Raw genomic sequence first — 10,672 nt, forward strand, 5'->3', positions numbered from 1 at the left:
GTATGATGTATTTGTTATAAATGTTATTTAATGATTATACTATGCATACAAATATTTTAATAGAGAAGTTACTATGTAGTTAAATATTTTAATAGAAAAGTTACCATGCAGTTACTGTGTAACATTTGAAATTCGTTAAGTTTGGAAGAAAAATCAACAGAACACTATTCATCAAAAGCGACCTTAGGCCTGTTAATTCAAGTCTTCGCTTGCCATTTTTGACAAAAGAATTGTGCCTGTGCTCGGCGCCGTGTACGTGATTCAAGTGTTAGAAAGTCAGAAGATGAGCGTTTGCCTCCCAAACGGATATATTTTTGGGTACATATAGAAATGTTTTGGTTGGAGAAAAATAAGAAGTGAAGAAGACAAAATCTGTTATATTGAAATATTCTCAAATATTGTATTGTGCTTCATTGAATTATATTTTCTGTGAGAAAATTTATTGGGAGTATGAACAAAATTGTAAAAGGGTTTTCTATCCCTCATTCATATTATTCTTGTAAAAAGAGAGAGTTTTTGTGAGTGATTTTTTTGGATAAAATCACTTAGGTTAGGTGTGACTAGGCACCAGATTCAAAACTAGTTAAGATGTTTTTGTAAGTGATTTTTGAGATAAAATTACTTGGTTAGGTGTGACTAGGCACCTGATTCTGAACTAGTCGAAGTGATCGAGATTGGTCACTTGTTATAAAGATTCACTAGCACTTGTAAAGCTAGTGGTGTAATTACTATTTGAAAAATAGTGGATACTTGGGGAGCGGACGTAGGCCTGAAGTGGCGAATCTCTGTAAATCACTGTGTTTGATTTTCTTTTCTTATCTCTTTTACTTTTATATTGATTATTATTACTCTATTATTTTATTTGTTGAAATTCAAATATTTTGATTATTATTTTTAATATTGTGAAATTATTTTTAATAACCCAGTTTAACCCCCCCTCTTGGGTTGCCTACCTGAGATAACATATATAACGGTGGAAATAAAAATGAAAACTTATATTTATATATAAAAATTTATACAAAAAAATCATAAAAATGTCGTGATAGTGATGATGATATTGTTGTAAATATAAATCATGTTTATGGATGTTTTGTTTTAAAGTGAAAGGTTACCATTAAGTTACATCATTGTGTTTGAAAATTCTATATAAAATTTATATTTGTGTATCATCACTCAATAAGAATATGTTCATGTAAAATTTAATGATGGAAAGTTATGGAATGTAGTTATGATGATAGGAAGAAGAAATGGTAGGGAAAAAAGGCAAAATGATCATTTAAAAAATTTTAAGATATGACATCAACAATTCCGAGAGCAATTTGTAATGAGATTACAAATTTCAGGAAGAGAAATGTAATTTTTCAAATATAAGAGAAGGATCTGTGTTAAACAAAAATCTCAGAGGATATCAGTATAATTTACCCAAAAAATTTACAAGAACGATACGCAATATTGTTCTTCTAAATAAATTTATCTTTGTAAATATTATATTTTAAAAGAAAAAAATGTGGAATTTTTATTGATAAATCTCATTTAGAAGTGTTTTAACCCAAGAAGTCCATGAAAGAATTTTTTAATCCACTTAGTCCCATGTATTTATACTTTTATTCCATAAAGTCTTTTTTCTTGATTTACACTATTTTCTTAGACTCTTATGTCCATATATTTAATATTGATATTTAATGTTAGGGGAGGAGAGAGAAGGGAAAGGACCAAGGCATAAGAAATTTCATACACAAATTAAATAATATTGATATTATTATTTTATATTATTATATAATGTGAATATATCTTTAGTTGACAACACATTAAAAATAATGTGAACATTCTCTCTCATTTTATGTGAATATATTTTTAATTGACAACACATTAAAAATAATATGAACATTCTCTCTCATCTAATGTGAACGTTCACAACACCTTTCCAAAAAATTATCTCTCATCTAATGTAATGATGTGAATGTTCACAACATGTAAATCTTCTTATTTTTAATTGACAACACATTCTTATTCATAACATGTAGTGATGTGAACGTTCACAATATATGAACATTCTCTCTTATCTAATATAGTGATGTGAACGATCACATTCAGATGTTTTAGTGGCATTTATGAAGTTGTTAAAAATATCAATTGTGACATAACAAGCGCCATTAAAAATCCATATAGTGGCATTTTTTAGATTGTAAGGCTTCTTTGTTAGGTCCCTTAATTTTGTCAATCCCACGAACAAACATTGTTTATTGAGTTGTAAGTTTCCTAGTTGTTTTGCCTTGCTTGCTCGAGTGAAGGAGTCCTGGCTTGAGCGAAGAAGTTGTGCTCCCAAAAGTTTTCTTTGTCTGCAAATTTTTTGGGAAAAAAGATTGTGCACTCGAGTGAAGGAAGCTTGGCTCGAGCGACACCACTTAAGGAATACACGCGCATTTGGTTCCTCGTTCGAGCGAGAGAGTCTTCGCTCGAGTGACCTTCGCGGCCCCTGTTTTCTATAAGTATTTGTTTAAGTCAGTTTTAAGGTTAAGTTTTCCAGATCTATTTTGAGGGCTCTAGGGTTTTCTTTTGGGACTATTTTACTAGTTTTCCTTTGATGTTTACTTGAGTTTCAAACTCACATGGCTTGACAATTCACATCAAAGGGTTGTTTGAGTGATCATCTTCAAGAGTGTTATTCTTCGGTGGAATCTAGAGATTCAAGCATGGAGTGTTCGAAGGTGTTCGAAGCTATGCACATTCGTTGAGTCGATGTGGATGTTGTGGAATCAACATCAATCTAATCAATTCTGAGATGAAGGTTGTGGTGGAAGAGATACAAATCATTGAAGACAAATTAACAGAGTTTCGATAATTTGTTTGGTTGTTTCGTATTCTTTCTTTCCTTCATAGTGGATTGGTTTGTGGCGTTTCGCCCGTGGTTTTTTAATCACAATTAGAGGTGCTCCAATTGTGATTTTTCCACGTAAAAATCGTTTGTGTCGATTTTTTGTTTTTTGAAACAACAATCTAAATCACTTTCGTACGTGCTTGATGATTTAGATTGTTAGTTTTAATTGTTTGGGAACTGGTACAATTAATCTTGAGTCGAATTACAAATCACTTAGGTTTTTCATTCTTTAATGGCACTTGATAGCATCACAAATAGTGTCTACCATGACATTAAAGTGTCACTGAAAGTCTTTAGCCTCGATGGTGTAATGGCACTAGCAAGTGTCACTGAAGTGCGACTAAATCTTTTTTTAATGGCGCTTGATAGTGTCACAAATAGTGTCTATCATGACATCAAAGTGTCATTGAAAGTCTTTAGCCATGATAGTGTAATGGCACTTGCAAGTGTCACTGAGGTGCCAACTAGTATCTACCGTGGCACGGGTATAAATGGCACTTGTTTAAAATGCCACAAGACTAAAAAATGTCATTAGAATAATAGTTTTGTGGCACTTTCAAATGTCACCAAATTAAGAAAATGTTGTAGTGAGAACTCCATTAATGTATCTACCAGGATTGTATAGATCCAATTACCATTATTCTGAATCATTTCCCCAAAAATAACTATATGATACTATGACAAGAATAAAAACAACTGAACTCTAAAAATGGTGACGTAGGCCTAAGGCCTATTTGAGGCTCATATGGGTCACTTGGGCTTAAAATCATAAAAGAGCAGACTAAAGTGCGGATTTAAAATATGGGATCAACTTCTCTCCAGTTGACCCAATTGGAGTGTCTTGTTGTCCTCCTTGGGCCCATCATGGAGTTCACATTGATAATTTAAATCGTTCAATATGTAAAGTTTATTGAATATTTCATTTCTACAAAAAATTACATCGATCAGATATTAACAATTTATTTTTAAAATTATAGTTACTGTTGACACAAATTTGTTCTGTTCAACTATCTATCGATATTTGATCAAAGTGATTTTTTACAAGGATGAAATACTCGACAAGTCCTAAATATTGAATAATTCAGATCATCAATGTGAGTTTCGTAGAGGATCCATAGAGCCCGGCCTCAAAAATCTTAAGCAAGCTTTGATTGTTATCTATTTAATGGATAAATTATAAATACACATTTTGAAATTTAATTAAAATATTAATTGTCTTTTGTGATTTTGAATATTATATTCGGCCTTTCAAATTTTTAATCATATAACAAATTATCTATTTTATTAATAAATTATTAAATCAATTAACAGTTTTTAATCATGAATATATTTTATTTAAAATTTCAGGCAATTTTATTATTGTATATAAGAGCAGCTATAAATTATTTTTTTTTAATTTTTTTTTTGTTAACTACTCAAATAAAAAATTTTGACAATGGAGTTTTTATAATTTTTAAAATTACGAATTTTAAGCAAATCTCAAAAGAATGTATTTGTACTATCTAAAAAAAAAAGAGAATGTATTTGAAATTTATTCAAAGGAAAATGTGAGATGGCCCAATTACAATTGATGTTTTGGTGACAATTTTCATGATCATCCTTTGTCATCTATAGAAGGAGGGCTCAGTATATAATCCATTGTAGGTGGTGCCTATCTGGTGATGGGCAATCAGATCCATTGCACACTGCTTCACTTTAAAAGGTAACGGCATAACGAAAGAAACCTCGAATTGCTCACCACCTTTAATTCGATACCTAAAATATTCTTCAACTTTTATATAGCTTTCCTAAACATAATCTCCACAACTCCCAGGGATGCCAAAGAAGGTTGGGGTACAAGTAAAATTGATGCCATTAATTTTATCAGTAATAATGACGTATAGAGAATCATTTAATTCCATGGAGAAACTTTCTTCATCCCTAGCTCTATAATAAACAACTCTCAAAGTGAACCCTGCAATGTAGGCGTCTACAAAATCAACTATAAAATCAATAACATAAAATATAAGTAGAATACTTTGATAATGAAATTGTATCTGTTATGATAAGTCCCACTCTTTTCATGTGATATGCAAGATTAAGAATATATATGTCATGTTGGTATCCCCATAATCTTGTTGATTTTTTTTTTTTTTTTTTTTGGCATCAAATTAATACAGTGACAAGTTTTAATTGGGGTAAATTACACTTTGTAGCCCTGTACTTTGAACCAAATCTCACTTTGGTCCATACACATGAAATTGTGATAATCAATCCCCTGCACTTTTGGTCAAATCTCATTTTGGTTCTTATACATAAAATTGTGATAGTCAACCTACACTTCTAATCAAGTGTCAACTTGCCTATTCTATTACTCAATTTTTTAAGTTTTTAACAGAATCTAATCATGTGACAAACATGTAACTACAAAATAAGGGCAAGAGGGAAAAAAAAATCGTTCTTATTTCTCACCAATATACACTTTATCCTACGTGATAAACATGTACGAGTTATATAATATGTGTGTGTGTGCGCGCGTGTGTTTATATGCTGAAAATTAGGACGGAGAGGTTAGAAATAGAGTTTTTGAAATTATATTTTTTTTTTAAAGAAAAAAGGCAGCAGAGAAATCAAAAACTATTACTATAGAAAACAGAATTTCATTATTCTAATTTTAGCAAAACCCCAGTTCATCTCTTTAATCGTTCACAATTTGCATTTTGTTTTAACTGAATACAATCAAAAGTTGATGTAAATTTAGGGACGAAATATGTATAGATGGAAAATTTGTGTGATTTTCTTCGTTTGCCCTCATTTTGTAGTCATATGTTTGTCACATTACTGACTTCTATTAAAAAATTATACGATGGAGTAACATAAGGGAGACGTTGATTCTTGACTAGAAGTACAAAGAGTTGATTGTCACAATTTCATAAGTACAGGGAGTTAACTGTCATGATTTCATTTGTAAGGACAAAGTGGGATTTGACCAAAAGTGTAAGAGGTTGACTGTCACGATTTCATATGTAAAGACCAAAGTGATTTTATTTTATTTATTTATTGTGTCAAATTAATATAGTGACAAGTTTTAATTTTATCATTTAGAATTGAAAGACTCATCAAAGTTATTTATATTTGAAAAAAGAAATGTTATATATGTCACGTGTTTTTATCATTGTTTTGTATAATTGTCTACATGGATATTTATAATTGGCTCATTTGTTTAGACATAATTATTAAGAAGTCAATGAAAACAAATAACATATTGTCATAGAGAAATGCTATATATGACCAATTATTTATCATTATTTTGTGTCACCGTCTATATGGATACTTATGATTAATTCTCTTATTTGAAGATGATTATTAACAGATTAATGCAAACAAACGACATCTTTCCAAGTCGGTTGATGATATAAAAAGATAATATAAACATGTGATACATAATCGTCTAATATATTATCATGTAGCTGGTAATAAAATAGTGAAAAAACTAGTGAATCCAATTTTTGAAATTGTTGTTAGTGCCACATCATTCAAGTAAAAACTTTAGAATAAAAAATTCAATAAGAGTAAGATATTATTTTCCATCTCTAATAGGCAACTCCTCTCTAGTCCATTGGTGTTGTTTAGGTCCATGAGACCCACCACAAGTTTCGTTTACATAATTTAAACTATTCATTTTGTTAGTCACTTCATCTATTTCATTCATATAAAAATTAAGTCGATCTGACAATAATAGCCTATTTAATTTATTGCGTTTATCACCAAAAAATTTATGTTATTTATTTTTTAAAAACACAATTGTCATTCATTTTTTTTTTTGTGACATTTGATAAATTGAATATATTATGATTATCGGATCGATCTAATTTTTTTATAAATAAAATATATGAAATATTTGATAAAATGAAAGATTCAAATTATCAAAATGAAACCCAAACACCATAGTCAATTCCACACACCTACACAACGTCCTCCGGTCCATATCATCTGGACATGAGGGAATCCTTCTCATTTGGTATTATATAGGTCAGATCCAAAATAAATTTGGTTTCACACATTTCACCTTTTTCAGAGAGATTTTTTTTTGCAAAATTGTTGCACCTGTGAGAGAGAGAGAGAGAGAGAGAGAGAGAGAGAGAGAGAGAGAGAGAGAGAGACCTGAAGGAGACTATGTAAATTGTTGAGCCTGTCCAAGGGAATGATTTGTGCACAATGAAAACAGTGAGGTTCTTCCATTCCATCCTTGTTACGATTCGAAAGACTATGCCAACATTGGTGGTTACTCAACCACATTAATAGAGTCTTCAATTTTGACAAATCGAGTATTTTTTTCAAGTGATGCACAACCATAAGCTTGTACTTCCACTAAGTTCGGAGGAATGTCTAAGATAGATTGAAGACTTTTGCAGTTATTCAACTTAAGGTCTTCTAGCTTGGATAGATGACTGAAGCCATATGGTAGGTTACGAAAATTGTTTCCTCTTAAATCCAACACTCGCAATGAGGATAAACTCATAAGATCAAATGGAATATCTCATTCAAAAAAAAATGTGATCACTGCGATCTAGCTCTGTTAAGGAACACAAACCTGAAATAGATGATGGTAAAAATCTTATGGAGTCGGCATTTTTTTCTCGGTAAAACCCAAGATGAAATGCGAGAAAAACCAGGATTCAGTTGTCAATTGCCTATTACATCCCTTCAACGATAACCTCCTAAGATTATTCAGTAGTCCAATAGAGAAAGGTAGTTGTTTAATGGTTGTTCCATCTCCAAGAAGCTCTATTAAGCTTTCCATATGTCCCAAGTGCTCTGGAAACTCCTCAGGTTTTGCACAACCAGTGAGATTTAGATGTTTAATAGACTTTAACTCGCAGATACTACCTGGAAGATACTTGAGGTTCATGCAATATTTCAAATTCAAGTGAACAAGTTTATCTAGAAGCCCAATTGATTCATGGAGCTCCATTAAACCTGTACAACTTTCAAGCAGTAACTCCTCGAGCATCGGTAGTGTGTAGAAGATGGGGCTCTTTGTTAGGCATTTGGAATTACGGAGATTTAGAATGTTCAAGCTCTTGAACTGCTATTAAAACAAAAATCTATATATATATACACAAAATTATATAAAAAAAAATTCATCATGATCCACTACATAATTTATCCAAATCCCAAACAACAATGAATTTGCTAAGAATGTCATACCTCGTCATCTATCCGAAGTGTTTTAAATCTGCTGAATTGCATGTCTAAAATAACAAGTTTCTCTGGATGAAAATTGGATGGTAAATTCTCCAATGGGTAGTTATGCCAACAGAGCCACCTTAACTCTTCAAATGGATCTTCAAAATTTCCACTGAGGTGCACATGATTTATTTGAAGCAATCTTAGCTTATGCATCCCAACAAATGCTTTATTACTCCATTGTATCTTCTTTAACATGGGTAGGGTTAGGATCAAACCTTCAACTGCTTTTGTTCCCTAATATAGTAATATTTAAAAGACAAAATGGAAAATTAAAGAAAAAAAGACTATTAAATAACTGAAATTAGCATTTCAAGCCTAAAACTTACTAACTCATAAGAAAGAATTAAGATTCGACTCTTACCTTGTTTTTTTCAAGCACATAGAATACATCTTCATGTAACCACAATCTACTGCGCTTTGAAGGCTCCTTCGGATATTTTCACGAAGAATTTCCCTCCCCATATCCCTAAGTAAATCATGCATGAGCAACTCATTTCTTTCACTAATTCTCAGTAAACATCTACTAACCAAAACACTAATTCCATTTTAAGCAAAGAAACCACAACCATTCAATATAGTAATGGCATAGTCTTTGTCCAATCCAATGAAAAAGCATGCAATATCAAGGAAAATATCCTTCATTCTGTCATTATCTAGCAAGTCAAAACTTATCCTAAGTTTTTTTTTTGAATTTGATGATGAGGAATTTCTTGTAATTCATCAAGTGCACTTTTCCATTCTAGGATGTTTCTTCCAAACAAATAAGAACCCAAAATTTCAAGAGCTAATGGAAGCCCTCTAGCATAACTTACTATATCATTTGCAAGCTCTGCAAAATTTTCTAATGGATTGGTTTCTCTGAAAGCATGCCAACTGAAAAGCTACAGAGAGTCTGTGTGATTTAATTCCTCAGGCATATGTCTTTCATCAACTTTCAATCCCATCAACAAGTGCTCATCTCTAGTTGTTAAATTGATTCTATTTCCTGGACCAAACCAATCACAATTTCCTACCAAAGTATTTAATTGACTTGATTGATCCACATCATCAAGAACAATGAGAACCTTTTTAGAATGGAGCCTTTCTTTCATCAAATTAATTCCTCTGTCAACACTACCAATCTTTAGATTCTTTGTCCCTAATAATTCAAAAAGAAGTTCTTGCAATTGAACTAGGCCATTGAGTTTTCCTGCAACTTCTCTGACATTTGCAAGAAAACAACTTCCTTTAAATTGGAGGAAAATAGGGCTATACACAACTTTTGCAATGGTTGTTTTGCCTATTCCACCCAAGCCGTATAGCCCAATCATGCAAACATCATCTGAGCCAATGCACAACATCAAATTTATGTGTTCAACACGAGAATCTATTCCAATTGGGTGCACAACAACATTTAGGAATGTATGTTTTAGTTCACATAAAACATCTTTAATAATTTTTTGGATGAACTTTGCTTCATACCTGTCAATTTCGATCCAAATTAAAAGCAAAGCAAGTGTATATTCCAAAAATACAAAACCTTACAAACCCCACTTCCAATATGCAGTTAAGCAATGTCAAATTCAAAACATCTTGAACTTACAATGTGAACTAACTATACTTTATTTTTTTTAAAAAAAATATTAAGAACGGTAAGGATAGGATTTTCTAGTCAAAGATAAAAATTGATAGCAGCAGCGGTAGCAAAATTAAAAGGATGTTAAAAATTACCTATTAGCAACATTTTGCAAATCCCAGCCCAATAAATTAGCAGCTTCAGAGAGGGCAGCTTTCCTTACCTTCACCTTCTCCATCTCATCCACATAACGCTTTTCATGTCTTCCAAATGCTTCTCCAAAACACCATGTTTGGTGCCGTATATCAGATGGATCGACATCATAGAATAGTGGGAGAACTAATTGTCCAAGTGTTTTCTTGCATTTAATGATCTTCACGAGCTTATCAAGGCACCATCTGAAAGAAGCATAGTTTGTTAAGAAAACAACGACGGAGATCCTCGATTCTTCGATTGATTTTAGCAGTGCCGAAGAAATGTCATGTCGTCTTGGGAGTTCATCATCGTCCATGAAGGTGTGAATTCCAACTTGAAGCAAAGCTATGTAGAGGTGATCAGTAAAGTTTTTGCGGGTATCTTCACCTCTGAAACTCAAGAACACGTCATAGCTCCAACGAGGTTGTGTCGAAAATGATGAAGAAGCAAAACAAAAAGAGCCATATAGGGTTCTTGTAGCAGCCATGGATCAACCCAAGATTAGATATCAAATGAATTGTATGGAGGAATATGAGTGAGTGAGTGGTGACTCTACAAAAGGTAAGAAAACGCTATTTGTAAACACTCCGGGTGATTCGATTTGCACTCAAATAATAATTCAGTATATTCAATTAAAATTTTAAAATTTTTATTTTTATTATATCTTAATGTAAATTTATTAATAAAAATAATAGACATTAAGTCCTCAATAATTTTTTTCCTCATGATACACTCAAACTATTTCTACAAATTTTTTATATTCAACTCTCTTCATCGTCTTCCTAAGTTTCAATTATTTTTTTTTCATTTCA

General features: G+C 31.7%; 1 protein-coding gene across 1 annotated transcript; it reads right to left on the reverse strand.

The window, feature by feature from the left end:
• Window positions 1-7,475: 7,475 nt before the first annotated feature.
• Window positions 7,476-10,347, reverse strand: LOC145793864 (disease resistance protein RPV1-like). Its single transcript, XM_082876746.1, has 4 exons — window positions 9,821-10,347; window positions 9,124-9,571; window positions 8,069-8,344; window positions 7,476-7,946 (listed from the first exon to the last, which is right to left on the reverse strand). Exons 1-4 carry the CDS (start codon window positions 10,345-10,347, stop codon window positions 7,476-7,478), a joined length of 1,722 nt encoding a protein of 573 aa, XP_082732872.1.
• Between the last annotated feature and the right edge of the window lie 325 nt (window positions 10,348-10,672).

Source organism: Camellia sinensis, chromosome 6 (assembly GCF_055761805.1).
Source record: "Camellia sinensis isolate YWXY chromosome 6, ASM5576180v1, whole genome shotgun sequence".
Taxonomy (NCBI): Eukaryota; Viridiplantae; Streptophyta; class Magnoliopsida; order Ericales; family Theaceae; genus Camellia; species Camellia sinensis.

What these genes read in the sequence shown, in the direction of transcription:
- LOC145793864 (XM_082876746.1), bottom strand. Translation starts at nt 10,347, where the DNA reads ATGGCTGCTACAAGAACCCTATATGGCTCTTTTTGTTTTGCTTCTTCA. An exon ending in CAAGTCAATTAAATACTTTG is followed by an intron (nt 8,345 to 9,123) that starts GTAGGAAATTGT and finishes TTACTATATTAG; the next exon opens with GGAACAAAAGCAGTTGAAGG. An exon ending in CACTTCGGATAGATGACGAG is followed by an intron (nt 7,947 to 8,068) that starts GTATGACATTCT and finishes TTTTAATAGCAG; the next exon opens with TTCAAGAGCTTGAACATTCT.